Source organism: Maniola hyperantus, chromosome 4, assembly GCF_902806685.2.
Source record: "Maniola hyperantus chromosome 4, iAphHyp1.2, whole genome shotgun sequence".
Taxonomy (NCBI): domain Eukaryota; kingdom Metazoa; phylum Arthropoda; class Insecta; order Lepidoptera; family Nymphalidae; genus Maniola; species Maniola hyperantus.
Genome location: NC_048539.1, coordinates 15497928 through 15521396, shown reverse-complemented (window position 1 = coordinate 15521396; position 23469 = coordinate 15497928). Strand labels below are relative to the sequence as shown.

The window sequence follows — 23469 nt, the reverse complement described above, 5'->3', positions numbered from 1 at the left end:
AAGTACTAAAAGTTTTTTCTCAGGGGGCTAGGGGAAAACTTAAATCAGATGGTGGTAACATAGACCATGTCGCGTCTTTGTGACGTCACGCTATTGATTGTGAAAAGGAGATCGTCTTTTGGAGACGCCATCTTAAAATAAAGTGATATAAGTTTTGGTAGTGTAGAATAGAGATAAAATCTAAAGTAATCCTCCTTATTATATTAGCATTTGAGCTTAGATAATTTTTATATATTAATTCCTAGTGTAACGGACCAAGGTACTTGTCTATTTTGCTTTTGTTATTTCTCTAAGCGAAGAAATTTACTTTGTTATTTACCGTTTCTTAGCTTGTATTTTATTAGTACCGTTATTTCGAAGTGCATATATCGCTTCCAATGTGAAGGGTTAACAGTTAGGAGTGCAATAATTTCTAAGAGTAATTTTGGGAGTCATCGATCCAGCGTCCGTTCAACCTACGGATGTAACACGTCAATAAACTGAGGGCTGGGCTCCAATTTGTTCCAATATCCAGTGTCCATTGATGTGAAAGTGTATTACTGCAGTGTTCCGTGAGATCAAGTTTAAAGTGTAGCACGCTAATCTAAATTGAAATAGATGTTGAAATAGTGTAGTGAAACTGTAGTTTGCGACAAGTCATTAAATTTGAAGGACGGTTCTTTGTGATATCAATTTTGTTTTTATTGAGTGGACTAAGTGTGTATAGTGTCAGTTGTGCTGGTTGCAGTTTTTGGTCGGTGAGAGGGTGACCTCCTGATGGTGTGTACATCGCAGCATGTCTGCACTCTCGACGCCGGGCGGCGGAGGCACTACGGCGCAGAGCAAGCCGACGTCCGGCAAGCAGAAGTTTCAGAAATTGGACATCAATAGTCTGTACTGCGCTAACAGGGTAAGTGCAATCAACAAAACAGCGCATGAATGCATGAAACTTGTTGTTGCTAAGTTTTAAATGGATAGATTAACATCAAGCACTCATAAGGCCCTTGAATTTTTGTAAGAAAAAAACTGCTTTGTATGACCTATTTTAATTTTCCTTTCATAATCTTACCTTACCCCTTATAAGACACAAGCTTTTGTCCATAAATTCATGCATGGTACATAATAATGTATAATTTATAGCCTTCTGAATAACAAAGCTTTCTAATGGTGAAAGAATTATTAAAATTGGATCAGTAGTTTCAGAGTTTATTGATTACAAACATACAAATCTTTCCTCTTTATAATAATAGTATATAGATATAATTCTATCATTCATCTCTACATAGTATAAAATAAAGTCGCTTCCCGCGTCTATGAATGTGTGAATGAACGCGTAGATCTTTTGAACTACGCAACGGATTTTAATGCGGTTTTCACCAATAGATAGAGTAATTCAAGAGGAAGGTTTATAACTATAGTTTAATTCTCAAAAAATTAAAGATCCCTAGAGAAATTGCAATAATGTGAATTAGGTTGGAAAAAATCCTCTCATTTGAGAGTTTCCGAGGCAATGACACCTCAATGACACCACATTAGTATCTACATTGCACCCATGCGAAGCCGGGGCGGGTCGCTAGTAAATAATAAACTTTGAACTGTGTTTCAATATTGCAAAAAGAATAGTTTCTGTACAAAAGTAATAGGTACTTAATAATCATACATCTTTGTGTAACTTATACCTGCACTAACACCTGACCTTCACTGCTTTATAAAGGCCTGTAGTTAATAAGAATTGAGTTTATCATTGACATTGCTCACTTCCTTGTTAGAAAAACTATTATCATAGCCAAGCCATTTTTTTTTTTTACTAACACAATATAATATAATATACTTTTTGTCAAAGTCAAAGACCTCATAAACTTTTATGTATTCTGTTTTCTAAACTTATTGATTTTAGAGTGTTTCAAGAGTGAAAATAATAATAGTCTATTATAAAATATAATAATGAATTGCATTTATTTGGAGGTAGTTTCAGTATTGATTTAATAATGTACCTATTCATATTTAAATTCTCATAACATTGCCCAGTTGCTTCATTGCCATTTAAATTTTCCTTGATCCTTGTTTGTTATTTTGGTACAGAACCCTAAAAAATAGGGTTTACTAGATTTTTAATAGTTGAATAAAAATGAAAGAAATCTACTACTCAAACAGTAGAATAACTTATATTCTTATCTGCATTCTATTGAATATTATGTGTCATTTCATTACACTTTTTAATTACTAAAGCTGCATCTACACTAGTGAACCAAGCATGCATGAAGCATGCAACTAACAAAATTCACATAGTGTTGAGGGGCTTTAGACACCATAAATAAATTATTGTTGATTTAATAGGACATTTATTTTCTTAACTACTAATCATTAGAGTGACAATAACTGGCATGCATAAAAAAATGCATTTTACATGTACAATCTGAGAAAAGACTCACCATATTTTCTGTGTTAAAACGTGTTTTGACATAGCAGTTGACTGTTATGTCAAAACATGGTTTAAGTATAAAAACTGGCCAAGTGCGACTCAGACTTGAATGCGTTTTTATTTTTTCTGTGATGTAACCACAAATTCACGGTTTTTGGCTTTTTTACAAATTTCAGAACGAAAGCTCTGAACCATCCTTGGCAAAATCTCAACTCAGCCGTAAACATGGCATGCAAAGTCTTGGAAAAGTACCTTCAGCTAGACGCCCACCAGCCAATCTTCCTTCTTTGAGAACTGAAACTGGTCAAGATCCTAACGCAAAGTAAGAGCTTAAGACCCAATTTCACCAAGCATTTAACCCCTGTTTAGTTTAACATTGTAATGCATGCCTTTTTGGCAGATGACATATGCAATTTTCAAAAAGGAGAGACAAAGAATGTTAACTAAACCATGATTAATTTGCTTGGTGAAATTAGGCATAAGCATTCAAATGGTCATTATAATCTTGTAGATTACAAGATGTTCACTTCTGGATTCAAAATTTTTATATATATAAAAGAGTTATTTAAGAATTTTATGTATATAATAAGAAAGTGTTCAGTTAGCTACTTGAGCTGGAAAACTAGTTCAAGTTGGTATGTCTGTACCTTGATTTTTTAAACATTTAGCGGTTCTAACCTAACCTAACTGGAGTTTGTCGCTCAGATTTCATTCTGATCCACATTCAGTCTAACCTACAATCCCAAAAGGTGTGTAGGAGTGCCACTGTAACAATGTGTATAGTAGTGATGTAACAAATATTCGCATTCGTGGATATTCACATATTTTTGCATATTTGTGAAAAAATGAAAATGAAAATTCAAAATTTTTATATATATAAAAAGAGTTATTTAAGAATTTTATGTATATAATAAGAAAGTGTTCAGTTAGCTACTTGAGCTGGAAAACTAGTTCAAGTTGGTATGTCTGTACCTTGATTTTTTAAACATTTAGCGGTTCTAACCTAACCTAACTGGAGTTTGTCGCTCAGATTTCATTCTGAACCACATTCAGTCTAACCTACAATCCCAAAAAGTGTGTAGGAGTGCCACTGTAACAATGTGTATAGTAGTGATGTAACAAATATTCGCATTCGTGGATATTCACATATTTTTGCATATTTGCATTCGCTTTCTGCAAGATTACTGCAAATGTTTTGCGAATATAAAAAGACAAATGGCGCCAAATTTAAACGAAAACTGAATATTCGTATTTGCATTCGCGAATATTGGCAGCAGATATTTGCATTCGCATCTGTGAATGACCAAAATATGACATTTGTTACATCACTATTGTATAGTCTACAACAGTCGCGTACTATATGTGGCATACATAAAATAGTACGCGACAATTCGAGACTATAACAGTTATATAAACGACCAAACAGTCTTTGTGAAATAGAACAACTGTACAATCCATACTAATTTAAGATTTAAAATTTAAGAGTTCCCACAGGATTTTTAAAAACCTAAATCCACGCGTACGAAGTCGCGGGCATCAGCTAGTAAGTTATATTTTATAAGTTGATTGGAATAATTGTGTTTTAGCCTCAATTTATATTTTGCTCTTCCTAGTTTTTTTAATTTACCATATAAACTATTTTTGTTTTCAGTTCTGTCTCTACTGTTACTACAACTGTATCTACACCAGCAACATGCACCACTCAGACTATAGTAAGTTTAACTATTAAAATATAATCACTTCACAGTACCCTTAAAGTATTAATATGTATGGAAAATGGAAATCAATAATGGCATCCAAAATAGGTAAATAGGTAATAAATTACACTTTTTGATAGTTGGTTGTTGCATTTGTAAGGTAAACTTTTATAAGTAGTTTTTCGTATTACAACTTACGTTAAAGTTGAATAATTTACTTACGTGAGTAAAACTTACAATCAGTGTAACCGCGGCCTTAGGCATGATTGTTGTTAAGCGCAAGTCTATTTTCAACAACAAACTACAAAGTATACCGGCCAAGTGCGAGTCAGACTCGCGCACCGAGGGTTCCATACTACAGTCGTATTTTTTCGTCATTTTGCACGATAAATCAAAAACTATTATTATGGCTAAAAATAAATAAAAATCTGTGTTAGAATGTACAGGTAAAGCCCTTTCTCATATATGATAGCCCACTTGATATAGTTATCTTACTTTGAAAGTTGAAAATACTAATAATTTTGCGTTTAAAAGCCGGGACAGATATTATTTATACTAATAATTTGTTCATGAACACATTTTAATTTTTTTTTAATGATGTAACCACAAATTCACAATTTTCAGATTTTTCACCTAATGTCTGCTATAAGATCTACCTACTTGCCAAATTTTATGATTCTAGGTCAACAGGAAGTACCTTGTAGACGGACAGATAGACAGACATACATACATACAGACAGACAGGCAGACAACAAAGTGATCCTATAAGGGTTCCGTTTTTCCTTTTGAGGTACAGAACAATAAAAACGGAAACCTTATAGGATCACTTCATTGTCTGTCTGTCAAGAAACCTACAGGGTACTTCCCGTTGACCTAGAATCATAAAATTTGGCAGGTAGGTAGGTCTTATAGTTGACATTCGGGGAAAAATCTGAAAATCGTGAATTTGTGGTTACATCACACAAAAAAAATTAAATTGTGGTCATGAACTAATAATTAGTATTTTCAATTTTCGAAGTAAGATATATGAAGTGGGGTATCATATGAAAGCCTGCCTTCCTGACTCGCACTTGGACGATTTTTTCCTTTTGAGGAACCCTAAAAATGTTTCTTTTCTAGACGACAGTATCAAACAGTGGTGTGGTTGCGGGCACAGGCTCAGCGGGATGGGTCCCACTGCCCCCACCTTCCTCGCCCCATTTCCGCACAGAGTTTCCATCGCTGGAGGCTGCAGCTCAACCCTCACACCGTTCTTCAGATCATTCTGTACCCCAAGCACAGCTCAGACCACAAAGTGAGTATATTTTGTTAATGTACTACTCTAAGCTGCGATGGCCTAGTGGTTAGGACGTCCACCTTCTAATCAGAGGTTGAGGGTTTGTTCCCGGGCATGCACCTTTAAGGAGCTATGTGCGTTTTAAGTACAAAAATGTTCTTACCCTGAACAGAAGAAAAATTCTTTTCAAAAACGATGTGTCGACTATGAGCAACTCCTCAAAGACATAAGTGGACAATCGTGGAATGAAGTTTGTAAAGCAACAGATGTTGACAAAGCCTTCCTATTATTTCATGACATTCTTAGTACACATATTAAGAATAACACTACATTTAAAAAAATACCTCACTCTAGAGTTAAATTGAAACCTTGGATTACGGATGGACTTCTTACGTGTATAAAAAAAAGAAACAAACTTTATAATCTATTTAAAAAATTTCCTAACCAATCTGTCAATAAAGCCAATTACTTAAAATATAGAAATATATGTAATCGAATAATAAAAGAAACAAGAGAAAAATATTTCAGAAAGAAAATTATTAAACACTCAGGGGACTCTAAAAAGATATGGGAAATTCTAAATGAAGCCTCTAATAGAAAAACTGAACAGAAGTTGTCTATTAGAGAAATGTTAATAAATAATCAAATTCTAAATTTTTCATCAGAACCAAACAAGATAACTAATACTTTTAATAATTTTTTCTGCTCAGTAGGACATGACCTTGCCCAAAAGCATCTGAATACTGTAGGCGTCACAGAGGAAACCCTATGCAACAAAATTAATTTCTCCCTTGTAGATAAAGTATTTTACTTAAAGCCTACAAATCAAGCTGAGGTGAGTAAATTCATAGGGACTCTAAAAAACACGGATTCTTGTGGACACGATGGCATTACCGCTAAAATATTAAAATTACTGAATCGCGAAATTGCTGCTCCACTATCATGTATTATTAATTTAAGCTTTAAAGCAGGAATATTCCCACAGACCTTAAAAACGGCTATAATTATGCCACTACATAAGAAAGGGCCAACTAACATAATGTCAAACTATCGTCCCATTTCTCTTTTGCCAACTACTGCAAAAATTATTGAAAAAATAATGAAAACCAGGATTATTGCATATACTACTGATATTTTATATAATAATCAATATGGGTTTAGAGATAAAATGGGAACCGGTGATGCAATAGCTGAATTAACAAAGCAAATTGTACTGAACCATGAAAATAAAAATAAAACAATTGCTGTGTTCATAGATCTTGCCAAAGCTTTTGATACCATTTCACATCAGTTACTGCTAACAAAATTAGAGAGGTACGGATTCACTGGAAATGCACTAAACTGGTTCAGTAGTTATCTTAAAAATCGGAAACAATTTGTACGAGTTGATAATAAAGTTAGCGCTGAAAACAATTCAGAAATAATATTTGGTGTCCCTCAGGGGAGCGTATTAGGCCCTATCTTGTTCAATATCTATCTTAATGACTTTTGTTCGCTATTGACAGACAATCAGACAGACTCAAAATCTCTATGTTTTGCAGATGACACTGTTTTGTTATTTTCAGCCTCGACGTGGGAAAGTACCATCCAAAAAGCCGAACATGGCCTTCGTCTAGCTAAGGGGTGGTATGACAATAATCTGCTAACCTTAAATGATGATAAAACTTTATGTATGTGTTTCTCTCCCACCAGTGCCGGTCTTCCGGCCGAGACTCCGAAGATTAGAGTGCACTCTTGTTTGAATAAGTCTGACTGTGCAAACTGCAAAATATTATCATGTACTAATAGCACAACGTATCTCGGTATTATTGTTGATCAACATCTGAGGTGGGATAAGCACGTAGACATGCTGACTAAAAAAGTCCGAAGCTTGAGCTATATATACAATAATTTAAGAAACATTATGAGTGTTAACCTACTGTTAAGAGTTTACTGCTGTTTAACTCAGTCGTTAATATTATATGGCATTATAGCCTGGGGCTCATGTGGATCAACTTTACTAGACAAACTAAATAAGGCTCAAAAACTTAATCTCAAAATTATCTTAAAAAAGAACCGACGATTTCCTACGGAAGAATTATTTAAGCTAAGTAAAGTACTAACCCCAAGAAAAATATTCATTTGGCAAATAACAATGTATATGGCAAAATATATAGACAACTTCACAATCGAGCAAACTCCCAGTCACCGTAGGCAAAGGCAACTAAGATGTTCAGTTCCCCGACGAATGTCTGGATTCTCGAGTAGACATTTTACAGCTGCGGCACCAAAACTATTCAATAACCTTCCGCTGGAGGTATCTAATCTGATTTTATGTGCCCAGCGCCCATCCTTAAAGAAAAAACTTAAATTCTATATAAAGAAATTTCTCCTAGAAACCTCTTTTGAAAATTTTAAACGTCTTTATGACAAGATCTGTTGAAACGAATGCTTTAACTTATTACAACTTATCCTATCTATTTAAATTATATATCTAAACTCCGTATGCATTAACACTGTTGCACCAAATAAAGTATAGTTTTAGTAATGTATGAATATATATATAGTATAGTATAAATATAGTATAGTATATAATATAATATAATATTAGTATGAATGAGGTCGATGAACTTTGTCAGCCCTAGCACAGACTACGGTCTATTTGGGCTGCAAACTGCCAACACCAGTCGCGGCTTTTTGTCTAGTGCTTTGGTCTGGAAGTTGGTGTGAATTATTCGCTTTTTTTTTGTCTAAATAAAAATATAAATAAAAAAATAAATAAAAATATTTAAATATAAGTCGTAAGTCTTTAATGGTGAAGTAAAATATGCATGCGTGAGAATTCTCTACCAATCTACCAAAGTCTACCAATCTGCACATGGCCAGCGTGGTAGACTATGGCTAAAACCCTTCTCACTCTGAGAGGAGACCCATGCTCTGTAGTTAACCGGCGATAGGTTGATCATGATGATGACTACTCTAAGACAGCCCTCTTACAGAGTGGAGTGGAGTGCCTATATTTTTAGGGTTCTGTACCTGAAGAGTGCCAACGGGATCCTATTACTAAGCCTCCGCCGTCCGTCCAGGTGTTTAGCAGAGGGCTGTATCTTGTGAATCGTAGTAGTGCCAACGAGTGTGCCCGCTGATACGGTGAACTCTTTGCGTTGCGGCGGCGCAATGCATCGTGTGCCCCCATTCTCAGTCAGTCAGTCACCTTTTCCTTTTTAACCGACTTCAAAAAAAGGAGGAGGTTCTCAATTCGTCGGAATCTTTTTTTTTTTATTTTTTTTTTTTATTTTTTTATGTATGTTCCCCGATTATATATATTTAGATGAATGAGAGAAATTAAGATGTTATAATTGTAGCGGAAGGCAGCTGGACGTGCGGTGGCACGGCCGGCGTGCGGCCCGAGACTACATCGTCACCCGTCGCCGCGCCCGCCTCCACGCCCGCCGCACAGCCAACACCCGCTTTCCGCGCTATTCTGCCGTCCTTCGTGAGTATACCATCCAACGCTGGCGACGTGCTTCAGAGTAGCGTTGACATCTGCAACAATCCAATAATACAGTGTATTTAAAATTATTTAGAAACTAGCTAATGCTCGCGACTTCGTCCGCGTGGACTACACAAATTTCAAACTCCTATTTCACCCCCTTAGGGGTTGAATTTTCAAAAATCCTTTCTTAGCGGATGCCTACGTCATAATACCTATCTGCATGCCAAATTTTAGCCCGATCGGTCCAGTAGTTTGAGCTGTGCGTTGATAGATCAGTCAGTCAGTCAGTCAGTCACCTTTTCATTTTATATATTTAGATTTCCTTCAAGTGTAGGTGAAACACTATAAAAATTATAAAAATATACAGTGATCACATTAGCCCCCCAATTGTGTAAGAAAAATATATTCATCGTTAGCGTAATCGTCAACAAATTCCGCCCTTTGATTGGCTGTGAAAAAATGTAAACAGCGAATCAACCAATCAAAGAGCAGAATTTTTAACGATTACGATAACGATGGATACGTTTTTCTTACACAATCGGGGGGCTGATACAATGTAAAAGCTAATCCAATGTTTCTCGTGCAGCTGATGAAAGGTAGCAGCGGTACCGGGCTCGGTTTGGGAACATTAAGCTCGCTTCGCGACAATAGAAGCAGTGCCGGCAGCACGAGCGGCAACCCCAACAACAACGCGCCGGGCCCGAGACAGGCGCCGCGAGCGCCCGCCGCGCCCCGAGCCGCCGAGGTGCTGACGGCGCGGCCCATCCTACGCGAGGATCAAATATCCTCGCTCGACGACATCTCTCGTGATGCCGGATGGGCACAACACGACGATATTGATTATGAGTGAGTATTTCAACGTTTCCAAAAGATACATCTGAATGAATAAATATCCTTTAATTATGACTGGTAATGTATGACACACCTCACAAAAATGAACGTTTTTTCTTTCTTTCTTTCTGGACCACATCTGGATCTTTAAAAAAATAATTGATTTATAAGTCCTGCAAATTGCTACTGCGCTGGAACCATGTCTCATTAACATCGAAATGACGTCATTTTGACGTCAGCCCAAATAAAAACATACCATCAGCTCGAAACTTCAGTCTAGTGCTGACGTCACTGAAATGGCGGCCACGCGCATTAGCAATGTGCGGGACTTATACCTATGTCTATTTTCAGCCAAAAACTTGACTTCTCCGATGGTGAATCGTCGACTCCGGCTGTGAAAGGCGGCAACAAAAACAACAGGGCGAGTGTTGACAACGAACGTATGGATCCTAAAGTTCAGGTTCCCGACGAGGAGCAGCTATGGGCGGAACGCCGACAGAAGCAGAGTAACGAAGTGGCCCAAGCGGTCGCGCGCGCGCGCCAGCGCAAGGAGGAGGAGCAGCGGCGGCAGCTGCGGGACTCGCGCGAGTCGCCGGCCGCGCAGCCGCCCAAGGGGGACAGGAGTGACCGCGACCGCAATGACAATCGCGACAGAGATTACGATGCGAGAGAAAAAGATAACAGAGACAAAGATAGGTCAGAAAGCAAAGACAAGGATCGCAATGATTTTCGTGAACGGGATCCGAGAGATAAGGATCGGTCAGATAATAGGGATCGCGATCGAGACCGTTTCGATAACAGAGACAGAGATCGTGAACGTGAAAAAGAGAGACTAGTAGATAACAAAGACAGAACACGGTCAGACAATAGAGATCGGTCCGATAGCGAAAAGGATAGGGGGGATGTGCGAGACAGGGATCGTAACGACAATAGAGACCGGAACGATAATAGAGACCGGAACGATAATAGGGACCGGAACGATAGAGAGCGTCCGGATCGGGATAGGTATGACAGAGATAGAGAGCGGAACGACCGGGAACAACGGAACGATGGCCGTGATCGAGCTGAACGAGACAGGGGGGATCGTGGCCGCGATTTTAGAGACAGGGACCGTGAAAGAGATTACGCGCGCGATCGCGAGCAACCCAGCTCGACTCCTTTTTCTAAAACATTTCAACAAACGTTGCCTCCGCGTTTCTTGAAGCAGCAACAAAATCGACAGCAAGACGATCAACACAAAGCATGGTCATTTCCCAGTAAAGAACCCCACCGCTCGGAACCCCACCGCTCGGCTCCGCGAAGTCAAGAACCGCACCAATACAACGCTCCCAGGCACAATGCGAGCCACAATAATAATCGCCGCTCTTATTCCAGGTAAAGTTTCATTTTTTTTACAATAGCCGGCACGAAATATTGTACATCGACCTTTAGAAAGAGATAGCGGTTTCGTATAGCGTTGTCTCTATCGTTGAGACTGACAAAACTCACACATAGGTATGAGTGACACAGACAACGCTCTACGAAGCCGAAATCTGTTCCTATTATTGTTTACTTGAAAATATTTCCTACTTAAAATAATATATCGTGAAATACCCTATTTCAAATAATCATCATGATCAACCCATGAACTACTTACTACAGAGCACAGGTCTCTCAAATGAGAAGGGTTTTGGCCATAGTCTACCACGCTAGCCAAGTGCAAATTGGCAGACTTCACACACCTTTGAGAACATTATGGAGAACTCTCTGGCCTCGCGATGTTTTCCTTCAATGTTAAAACATTTTTTCCTTAAAGCAAGTGATATTTTAATTACTTAGAAACACACATAACTCCAAAAAGTTAGAGGTGGGTGCCCAGGATCGAACCCACGACTTCCAATTAGGAAGCGGACGTCCTAACCACTAGGCTATCGCAGTTTATTTCAATTTCATTATATGAAACATTGTCAATTCCAGAGATTATTCAGATCGGGAAGATGATGTTAGAAGAGATAGAGATGGACCCGGTCCTCAGTGGAGATCAGAAATGCAAGATTATGATAGATCTGGGCGAGAATTGGATAGGTCCAACTCTAAAGAATCATACAAAGAATTTAATGAGTACAAGGATAGAAGAAATGATCCAGAGAAAAAATCAATAGATACCACTATTGAGCATAGCAGTAGGACTGCTGCAGATAAATTGACTGAAGTTTTTGAGAGAAAAAGTATAGGTCTTACTGAGCCGTTTGCGTCTGTTGACTCATCTACACAACCTCAAGTTTCGGAAAGGCGGACATCACCGCCATCGCACGCTGCGCAATCGCAACGGGAATCTGTAGAAAAAGATTTTAGTAAAACATCGTGGGCTGAATCTACACAGGACGAACAAAGCAACATAATTGCAGTCAAACTGCCTTCGGAAAAAGATGCTCCTCTAAAACAAACAGAACACCAAAACAATGAGCCCATAAATAAAGAAAAACCTGACGTAACATCACAGCAAAACTCATCTACTAACATAAATCTTAAAACGCAAAACCAGTCCAATTATCATAATAACCACACCATATCTAATATTCAACCTGTCACTCATCATTCTGGTCAGACTCAACAAGCCAATATAACTAATTCTCAAATTAATATTCAAATTCCAATCTCTTCTGCTAATCAATCTCAATCCTCAATGTTTACTGATTCTCACTCTATTCCTAAGTCTATTCTGAACCAACCTCCTCCTAAATCTATGAATTCGAATGAACTACTATCCAATCCTCAAATACATAAGCCACCAGTTCAGGAACAGACTTCTCTAGCTCCAGTAAAACCAACTATTATTGTGCAAAAATCAGAAAAGGAACTGTCAGAATCTGAATCGATTGCATCAAAATCAAGCACTGATCCATCTGCAATATCGGGAAACAACCAGATTGATTCACATTCTGTTGAAAATATTCAAGACTCCCAGAAAATACCTTTAGATGATAAAAATAATGAAAGGTTTAAAGTGGAACAGTTGAATAAAATTCCAGTAAAAGAACCAGTTGAAAGAAAATCTAGCGGCTCTGGGTCTGAAAAGAAAGGCAGAGGGTATGGCAGTGGAGGTTACAATGTTTATGGTAGAGGTTGGGGGTCGAGAGAATCTCGTGGAAGACGGTCACATAGAAGCTCGCATTCGAATAATAGAGCAAGTGAATCCGATGGCTCCACAGATGGAACTAACGTTGAACGCAAAGAACGACGCAAAGCCCCGCGTAGTCCGCGTGGTCTGAAGAAACAGGATGACAATCATGCAGCTACTGAGCAAGGATCGCAGATCACAGATGGTTTAGAAAACAGAGAACCGTTTGCGCCGCGGGGGCAACCTTCTCGACGTGGAAGAGGCGGATTCCAAGGTACCAATAGACCCCCAGCGCCTGCGAAGCGTTTGGCTGGATATGGACCACCCAATACAAAAAGTCCTTTTAGCCAAGCCAACAGGGCCGTAAAAGATCACGAAGAAAGTAAGGAGAACCTTCAAGATGATAAAGATGGTAAAGGCAATAAATCGCGTACTGGTTCGTCGTCTAGAAGAGGACGCGATCGTCGCACAAAAGGCTTCGGTGGCCCCAATAGTGGTGAGGACGAAAATTGGGAAACCACATCAGAACATTCCGATAGTGGTGGTGCGCACCATCGCTCTGCAGGCGGCAGGCACTCAGCGCAATCTTTCAAGGGACAAAGTAGCAGTCGTAATCAGAACTCCAACAACCGACAAAATAATAATCGTAGCCAACAGGCAGCTAAGAAGGAAGGAGATAGAAACAAGAATACCGATGTTACAGAGGCTATTAGTGATCTTAAGATATCCACAACAAAAAAAGATGAGGAAGTCGTTGATGATGGATTCCAAGAAGTTCGTAATAAAAAGAATTCTAAAGAAACCAGAGGACCTACTAATACTGTGAAAGAAGAAAAGCAACCCAGATCTCGTTCAAATCAAGGCGGTGCGAGAAATGGCTCTTCTACAAGAAGTTCTAATGATAAATCGATCACTCGTGGATCAGCTCCAGTTTCTGGGAAACCGACTTCACAGTATGACCGTCCACGACAAGCTAATTTGGCGCCAAGATTTGTTAAACAAAGGCAGAAACAACAAATGGGATTAATATCAAGTTTCAGTCCTGATACAAGCGCCGCTCCGCCGCCGCCACCAGTGAATGCATGGGACAAGCCTATAGCACAGACTTTGCGCGGCAATGTCGAAGAGCCACCAGAAGTTGTCGACACTAAATCGAGCCAATCAAGCCAGCGCAGTACCCCAGGCGACATATCCGTCGAAATGAAGCCTATTGCAACTCCATGTGCGCTGGTATCCGATAAAACGGGAGTACTTGATGGTACGACACCTCCTGTAGAAACGATTATATTTGAGAACACTAATTATAAAACTGCACCCCCTGCTGAGGCCCTAAAACAAAAATATCAACCGAGTGCTGCATCTGCCAAGCCTCATGGAGAAGAGGTCCAACCTGAAATGGAAGCAAGACAGTTGGCATTCAATGGGGATATAAGAGATGTCAGACCACGTCCTAGGTCAATTCAGGAAATCATGGCTGAAACTGGCAGACCAGTATCAGAAGCAGAAGGCACGCTCGGTCTGCAGATGTCCTTTGATACGTCTCAAAAAGCGGAAGAGTCTGATATGAAACTCGATTTTGCCTTCGATACTGATCTCGGCCAACTCACTGAAGACAAATCGGCGAAAACACTGGGACTGCCGCGCGGCACTCACATGAGCACTTCTAACACTATTTCGGCGGCAGATCTCAATTTCAAAATCGCCAGTGTTAAGAAGGTCTGGGAAATGCCTGCAGTGGTGGAAGGTGGTGAGGAACTACAGTTTGCTGGGCTCGAAGAACCCAATACGGAGACTGGGGCTCCTCCTAATGTTTGCAAAGTGAAGCCTACTCAGCAGTTGCAGTCGCCGCCGCCGTCTCACTACAACCATGTTAGCTACCAGGGAGGTTACGGTGGCTTGTCTGTTCCATCACCCCCAGCTGTATTGTTCAACTCCACCCAACCGATGATTAATTCTTCCCAGCAACTTCAGCAGCAAGGAGGCTTATATGGTGCCTTTTTAGATCAAACGCGTACACAGTTCGGGGGATTCCCTGGAACGCCATATGGCGCTGGTTCGGCTACGCCTTACAATTACCAACCTCCACCAGACATGTTTCAGAGTCTTCCAAGTCAATACCGCATGGTGAGTCCCATAAGATTTTCTATTATTTAGCCTTGTCTATTAAATCTATGATACCCTTTTTTCAGGGTTCCGTACTTAGCGCTATATCTTGTGAACTGTATTAGGTAGAGAGTTGACATTTTCACAGAATGTGAATTTCTATTGCCACTATAACAATGAATAATAAATTTTTTAAAATGGCTGCCATGAAAAGTAAATTAAAGTGCTATTTCTTGTAAGATGGTACGGAACCCTTTGTATGCGAGTCCCACTCGCACTTGATTTTTGTTATCATATTGAGTATTTTTTTAATACCCGGCTGAGTTTGTTGTGGGCTTCTCAGACCTGGGCGCGTTTGGAACCCTAGTAGTTTTAGTTTTAAGTTCGCGTAAAAATTATCACCACTATATATTTACAAATCCAACAACAACTGACAATCAAAAAGTGTAATTTATTACCTATTTTGAAGAAATTATTTCATTTCATTTGATTTGATTATATTGGGCTAAAATTGGCATAATCTTGAATAGAATTATTTCCAGGGCCCAGCGGGCAGCGGTGCAGCATTTGGGCAATCTGCACAGTTGGGAAACAGCCCAAGTACTGTCCTCATTTCAAGTACTACCAACACGCATATGTCTACTGTTAAACCTTCCACTCAACAGATTGGTGCTATTGGTTAGTATCATATTTTAAATAGCTAGAATCCAGAGCCATGAAGCAGGCTGAACTGTAATAGTCCCGCAAATTGCCATTGCGCTGGAACCATGTCTCATTTATGAAGTCATTTTGACGTTTGCCGAAATAAAAATATACCATCAGCTCGTTACTTCAGTCTAGTGCTGACGTCACTGAAATGGTGGCCACGCGCAGTAGCAATTTGCGGGACATACACTTTAATGCAAAGAAATAATATATATTATTTATTAACAAAACAGTGCTTTAATGTAATTATTCTTTTCATATTAAAGATTACGTGAATAAAGTATGTCAATGTGGCTAATTCCGTTGTACACAATCTCTAAACTAAACTAAAATGGCACGTCTAAATCTATTGCTATCCCTTCCATAAAGTTGCTTGCAGAAAAGGATAGCACTAGATTTAAACCTGTTAATTTAGTTTAGTTTAGAGATTGTGTACAAGGGAATCGGCCCCAATAAGTCACATTTTAATTTCATAATCAACATTTTAAGTATGAGCATAGGTAAAATATAATGTTGTAATAGGAAGCAAAGGCGGCGGTGTGGGCGGCGTGGGAGGCGTGGGCGGCGTGAACACGTTCCAGCAGCAGTACCTGGGCTACTCGGGCCCCGAGGCGCAGTACTCGCTGACAGGGCTGCTGCCGCGCGCGGCGCCGCCCGCCTCGTCCTACTACTCGCCGTACCAGCCGCCCGCGGCGCCGGCGCCCACCTACCCGCTGCAGTTCACGCAGCCCGCGGTGCAGCAGTCCAACGCGTTCAGCTCGCAGTTCCTCTCCACGCAGCTGCACGCCGCTGCGGCCGCGGCCGTCCAGCAGATGCAGGTTAGTTACGCCGATGTACCTGCGCAGATATCTTACTATTGAATGGCGCGAAAATATCTCAAGTCAGCGCGCATCCTTTCGCTATTGGTTGTTGCCTGCGTACGCGCGAATAGGGTATATTACTATTTTACCCTTTTTTGAAGTGTCGTAATTGACCCCAAGGTGATAATAATTTACAAAAAAATCACGATATTCGATCAATAAGTGCAATAAAAATGCTTCAAATTTCATTATATTTTATTTAATAATGAATTATAAAAATTCATTATATTTACTAAACTAAAATTAAATTTTTCGATTGTTTATTGCTAATACTTCATTTATACATTAGTTTTTTTCTTGGTTAACTGGGACAACCCTCCACCTCCCATGGCCCCACCTACCTCTCGGTTATATGGGCCGAATCGCGGGAGGGCGTCCGTTCGGTACTTGCTCTTGGCATTTTCCCGGGGCGCCTTCTTGACTCCCTACAAATTATTTTTGACTCTTCCTTGTCCCTTATGCTCACTCTCCCCCCTTGGGGGCTAGACGTCACTAACACAGCTGTGATCTCCGCTGCTGCTCCTCCGTGGTGCCGGCCTGGCACCTGTACGCTCCGAGCTGCTTCGCCTCTTATGCCAATGGTGCGCGAATTCCCGTAGCCGGTTGTAGTTCCCCGCCGATGAGACGTTTTTTCTTGGTTAGTGTAAAATACGAAATTGTATAGATTGAATGAATTGTTTGTTACAGCAACAGTACCGGGCGCCTCCACTACAGACACAGTACGCGCCGCCGCAGCAGCGGCCGCCCCCACAGCAACAGCTGAAGAGCCCACTCCACGAGCACGCCAACGGCTTCGCGCCGCTGTGCGACTCCGCCTCGCCCACGCCCAAGGGCGCGCCCAAGCCGCAGAAGCCGCCGCACTCGCCGCCGCACAAGTACCACGCGCCGCCGCCGCACCAGCAGCACGTGCAGCACCCGCCGCCCTCGCACACGCCGCACCAGCACCACCCGCACCAGCAGCATCCGCACCAGCAGCACCAACAGCACCAGCAACACCAGCAGCACCAACAGGTACACTCCATTCTTGGATTGCCCAAAAGTCTCAGCACGAGAGGTGTACAAGTTTTCTCATAATTTCAAAACCACTTATTATTTTAGGGTTTAAATCTATCGTGAGTGATATTATTAAATATGTAAGTGAATTTAGCCATTTTTACATAAATGAGGGTTGGCTTCATCTTGGCAAGCTGCGTGATAAACGATGAATTTCTCATGGTGACATCATGAGTAGTTCAATATGGCGGATATGACCAATAGATTTAAAAAAATAAAGTTGTAACCTCTTTCGAGTATGGTATCAAATAAATTATTCTCTTTATGTGGACTCTGAAAATATATAATTTCTATGATGTATGTGATAGGTATAATTAATAATTATGTACCATTTGCCGTAGTGGTACATATTTATTAGAATGATATAAATTCTAGTTTTGAACTTGTATAACGCGATTAACAATAAAAAAAATCCAGCAACTAGTGGGCGGCGGAAACAACGGGCGTGGCAACGGAGCGGGTGGCAACGGCAACGCGATGAACCGCGGCGGCATGGGCGCGCCGCGCTACCCCGCGCCCATCCAGCGCCCGCACGCGCCCGCGCTGCCGCTGTACCGCGCGCCGCCCGTGCAGGCGCCGCGCACGCACCACGCGCCGCGCCCCCACCTCTACTACCACCACCATCAGCGCAGTGAGTCGCACTTCTGAACTAGGCCCATAGAGTAAAGTAATACACTGGAAATAGAGAGCCTTCTCATAAGATTTTAATGTCACCCAAATTCCTAATGCAAACCTAGCACCATCTATTAGTTGGTCACCTACAACTGTAACTGTATACATACCTATAGGTATCTACATACATATATACCTACTATACCTATAAATAAATAGGTGGTACCTACTACGTGCATTATATAGGTAAACCAAAACCACAATAGACCTTTGACTTTACAGTGTTTTATTGAGTTTCAAAACAAGTATTAATTTAACAATAATACTTAATTTATTAGTGAATTGAAAACAATAAAACACTGAAAAGTCAAAGATCCATGTGATTTTGGTTTATCTATTTAATGCACGCAGTGTAACAGGACCACCTTTTTATTGGCACCTTAATTATTATAGGTTCATTGGAATAACAACACTGATTGTGATTTACTTTTTATTTTTATTATGTCTCACAGATCACTAAATGTTAATTTCACGAGAAGACGAAGAAGAAACCACTCGACTCGACGTACTAGTAACGGAATTTACCTTTCGCCAAAACAGAAAAAACAGAACACCATGCCGATTCAAAACACAAATGGCAGCCATTTGCAATCTCTGACCATAGAGTAAAGTAAATCAAGCAATAATTTAGTTCAGGTGACCAACTAATAGACGGCGCTAATAAAAACTACAATAGGTGATAATAAGCGACTTTCCGGCCCCTGACTAGGCCCTTCTTACAAGTGAGGGCAGCATGTCGCGCCCAGCCCGCACTATCCTTCCCCAATAATCTCACATGTGACGATAACACCAATGTCGGTGACAACTTTTTCTCCTTTTACTCCCCAGAATTTGAGTGCAAAAAAATAACACCCGAAAGAAATCTTGATACCCTTAATTATTATGTTAACTATCCTCATCATCATCATTATTACCTTGAATACATTTACGTATACATTTAAATACTTTTACGTAGCTATATATTTACTCAAAGGCCATTGCGAGATTTAACGATTCAGTATACATTAATGTTAAGATCATGTAGGTAAAGTTTAGAAAATAATGTACTAACATCAAACTCCCTTTCTGTAGATGGTGGAGGTGGTCCAGAACGAGTAACGGAAGGAGTGGAGGTAGTGGCCAGCGTGGAGGAGGCGGGCGACAGCGCGCCCGCGGGCGAGGCGCCCGCCCCCGCGGAGGTGAAGGCCGAGTGAGCGGCCGCTCGACCGCGCCCGCCCTAGGGGCGTTGTATTGCACCAGTACGCGCACACTGGCACCGGATCATCGACCGATTTCGGACCAGCAGCTCGATTATGAAAAACCTGCATCGATTGTTACACTTGTTCCGTTTCACGAAGACCGTGTGGCTATGTTTGTGTGAGTGCACACGTACACGACGCGGCCAAAAGTGATGAACATCGATCTTTAGAAGGAGATAGCAGATTTGTAGAGCACTGTCTCGGTCGGCTTGACCGACCAAACGTCATAATTGGGTATGAGTGACAGAGACAACGCTCTACAAAGCCGAAATGTCAATCTAAAGGCTGATGTACATCACTTTCGGCCGCGTACTGTACACAATGTTATAGTGTGTGTGGCACTTGCACTGGAATTCTTAGTCAAGATTCAAACGACATGTGTCATATTCAACCATGTAAGGTTGTGTATGACACATGTCGTCTGAATCATCCTCTGAAGAAACCCCTATCTTGATTATGAAGTCCGGTGTTAGTCTTGACCGCGATGCGGTTTACATTACGCACAAAAATTCGTTAAGGGGTTATAACACTTTCCTAAACTTAGGCGATTAATTTTGATTTTGTTACTAACTTCAGAGCAGTGTAACACTCAAACTACACTTCTCTGAAGTTAGGAACAAAATTATTCAGTCGTCTAAATTTAGGAAGGTGTAATAGCCCTTTTAACGCTTATCGGTACACTCGCTCCTACAACCAAGGCTGAGCGGCCATCGTGAAATAGAACACATATACAATCTCAATTGTTGTGGATTGGCTGATGTTACGGTATTCGTTTTGCGACAATGCATTTGAGCCAATTGTGACAAAGTGTCTACCAATCAGGTGATTGCGATCAGCTATCAAACAACGGCGGTAGGCCCCCAGAACTATTCGGACTTCTCAGACTTTAGTCTGCATATACTGCTGCCGCTCTCGGACGATGCTGATCTTGACTGTGTAGTGCGACTGTGAAGCGTAAAAAGTGAAGACGTGTTACTTAAATGGAAGATTTTTAAGAAATGTACCTTGTATGCCCTATCCATGGAAAGAAGTCAGTATAGCGCTCTCTTTGTTCCGTAATCCCATACAAATGACAGAGACAAAAATCTCAATGGGCGCTATTTTGAGAACAGTCTCCGACCGCCATGTCGGAGGAAAAAAGGGAGGAACACATAAATAAAAATTGAGACACCAATCAATCACGAACATTGCTTTGTTGCAAGTTTCGCTTGTGATTGGTTGGTGACTTAAAATGGCTAGTGCCCACTTGTATTTTTGCCTCTATCATTCGTATGGGATCACGTAACACTAAATTCTTTCCGTGGATAGATAGCAAATTCGTACATCCATTTAATACGTCGACGTATATGACGTCATCTGTTTAAAAACAACTGGGCTTACTGGACTTTTTGATTTTTAGAATGTTTGTCCCAGAGTGCTGCCCTATTAGGCTGCCTGTTCACTGGTGCAGAGCGGAGCGGAGATATTGTGTTGAGCGAACCAATCAGATTGTCGGTAAATAAAGTTATCTTCCGTCATCTGACAAAACTGATTGGTCAACAATACACATCTCCGCTCCGCACCAGTGGACAGGCAGCCTTACACACAAAACTAATTAATTTTTCAATATTCATTGTCTAGATTGAAATACACGTGCACTAGCGCAATAATTACCAAGAGATCTAATCCAGACAAGTTCGGACTCGGTTGATCGGTAATTATCGGGCGTCATCGGACGCTATCGGTTGTAGAAGTGTACTATGAATCTATAATATATGTCTGTACAAAATGAGTTCTCATGCGCCATTTTAACTTTATTTGTCAACTTTTATGTCAAAAGTACGGTTCGACTTTAAAATAAGGACTAAAATCATACTTTTGACATGACAGTTGAAAAGTTAAAATGGCTCGTGAGAATTCATTTTGTACGCATTTATTCCTGGATTGCTTACTAAAAATACCTACTTGAAGCAAAATCTATTTATCGCTATCCCACTTCGACTGCCGAGCGAGAGATCGCACCCTCTCGCTCTATTTTGTTAGTCGAAGTGGGATAGTGGGTAAGTATTTGCTTCAAGTAAGTATTGGTAGTGAACTCTGTGGTACGCGTTCTTTTATTTACATACGACGCCCGAGCGTCCTTGTAGTAGGTGGTGGGAAGCGGGCACGCACCGACTGGCAGGGTCGCCATGTAATAAGTCCCGCAAATTGCTAATTCGTGTGGCTGCCATTTTAGTGACGTCTGCACTAGACTGAAGTTTTGATCTGATGGTATATTTTTACTTTCAAAATGACGTCATTTCGATGCTAATGAGACATGGTTCCAGCGCGATAGCAATCCGCGGGACTTGTAACAGAGTTGTTGATTCTGTACGTGCTTTAATGAGACTTATTTTAAGGTGCGTTGCAGAATTTATGTTTCAAGTGCAGCGGGCCACATACTACGTCCTTTGACTTAAGTTCTCTGTATTTAAGACGTAAATTATGAAAGTGTTTTGAAGATTCGTACGAACTGATCGCCCCCGCCGCGATGGTATGGTGCTGCCACGCAACGTTGCCTGGAAACTTCCTCATTCCTAACATAATGTAACCATTCTTAACATTTCAAAATGTTTGTAAACATTTTTGATCAGCATTGTGGCAGCACCAGTACGGCCACGCAACGTTCCGCGGGTGGCGTTTCGTTGTATGTAAATAAATCGGACTGACATCCAGATAATCGACTGTTATGTTTAAGTATATGTATAGAAAGCGATACGCCTCGCTGCGTACGTCCGAAACGTCGCGGGGACGCACATCGAACGTTTGACGACACGGTCACCCACCGGCTGCTCCCACCAGTGGGTGCAAGGGGAATTCGTATTTACCTGTACACCCACTGCGTTAGGGTTGGTAATAAATGTCACAATATGGTAGATACATCGTGTCGATAAATAAATTACATAGTGCTTTTTTTGAGCAACTAACTTATTCGTCCGCGTGGACCACACAAATTTCAATCTCCTATTAGGGGTTGGATTTTCAAAAACCCTTTCTTAGCAAATGTCTACAACATAATAGCTTCTTGAAATCTTTCACCAAAAGCTTGCTCTTGAAGTACGGCCTCCTGGATGACAGGTTGCTTATTACAAGTACACACCGAAACTACTTTACTAGGCTATTTCCTTCACTTACACTCTTAACTCTTAAAAAGTGCTACCTATGTCTATTCTGTTTTTAGGGTTCCGTACCTCAAAAGGAAAACGGAACCCTTATTTATAGGATCACTTTGTTGTCTCCGTCTGTCGGTCGGTCTGTCAAGAAATCTACAGGGTACTTCCCGTTGACCTAGAATCATGAAATTTGGCAGGTAGGTAGGTCTTGTAGCTGACATTAGGGAAAAAATCTGAAAACCGTTAATTCGTGGTTATATCACACAAAAAAATTAAATTGTGGTCATAAACTATTAATTAGGATTTTCAATTTTCGAAGTGAGATAACTATATCAAGTGGAGAGTATCATATGAAAGGGCTTCACTTGTGCATTCTAAAATATTTTTATTTATTTTTATGCATCATAGTTTTTGAATTATCGTCCAAAATGTCGAAAAAATACGTCTGTAGTACGGAACTCTCGTTGCGCGAGTCTGACTCGCACTTGGCCAGTTTTTAACCGACTTCCAAAAGGAGGTGGTTCTCAATTCGGCCCGTTGTTTTTATTTATTTTTATTTTAAATTATTATTAATAATATGTATCGACATATTCCTAAATTTAATTTCAACCCTAACGCAGTGCGTGTTCTGTGTACATGTAAATACGAATTTTCCTTGCACCCACTGGAGAGAAGCTGGTGGGTGCACGTGTCAGCGAGCCATCGAACTGATCGATGCTGCCTCGAGACCTCTCACTAGTGAATATGTAGCCACGGTTTTGCATAACGATTGTCGATGCAATATAAATAAATAAATAAATAATAATAATAATGTAATTCAGAGCGATGATGAACGAGTATCGCTCGGCGTCCACTGACGCGTGCGCGTTGGCGCTCTATGTATCATAATCAATTATTATATGCGAATAAAATTATTATGACCGACAA

General features: G+C 40.5%; 2 protein-coding genes across 5 annotated transcripts in view; both read left to right on the top strand.

Annotated features, from left to right (window-relative positions):
- The window catches only part of LOC117997127 (uncharacterized), a 103663-nt gene that overhangs the window by 67475 nt on the left and 12719 nt on the right, over nt 1–23469 (top strand). The window lies entirely within an intron of this gene.
- On the top strand, nt 76–23469 carry LOC117996837 (protein PRRC2C-like). 3 transcript variants are annotated; one of them, XR_011238589.1, is made up of 15 exons: nt 76–259; nt 728–889; nt 2578–2723; nt 4053–4113; nt 5218–5392; nt 8719–8849; nt 9436–9695; nt 10032–11054; nt 11637–14904; nt 15414–15561; nt 16111–16406; nt 17136–17459; nt 17919–18132; nt 19245–20418; nt 20720–23469. XR_011238589.1 is itself a non-coding variant. In XM_069509894.1 (14 exons), exons 2-14 carry the CDS (start codon nt 776–778, stop codon nt 19364–19366), a joined length of 6270 nt encoding a protein of 2089 aa, XP_069365995.1. In that variant the 5' UTR covers nt 76–259; nt 728–775; the 3' UTR covers nt 19367–23469. The 3 variants fall into 3 exon arrangements, 2 of the variants coding, with proteins under 2 accessions (XP_069365995.1, XP_069365994.1); XM_069509894.1 differs by having other exon boundaries at nt 15426–15561; nt 19245–23469; XM_069509893.1 differs by having other exon boundaries at nt 19245–23469.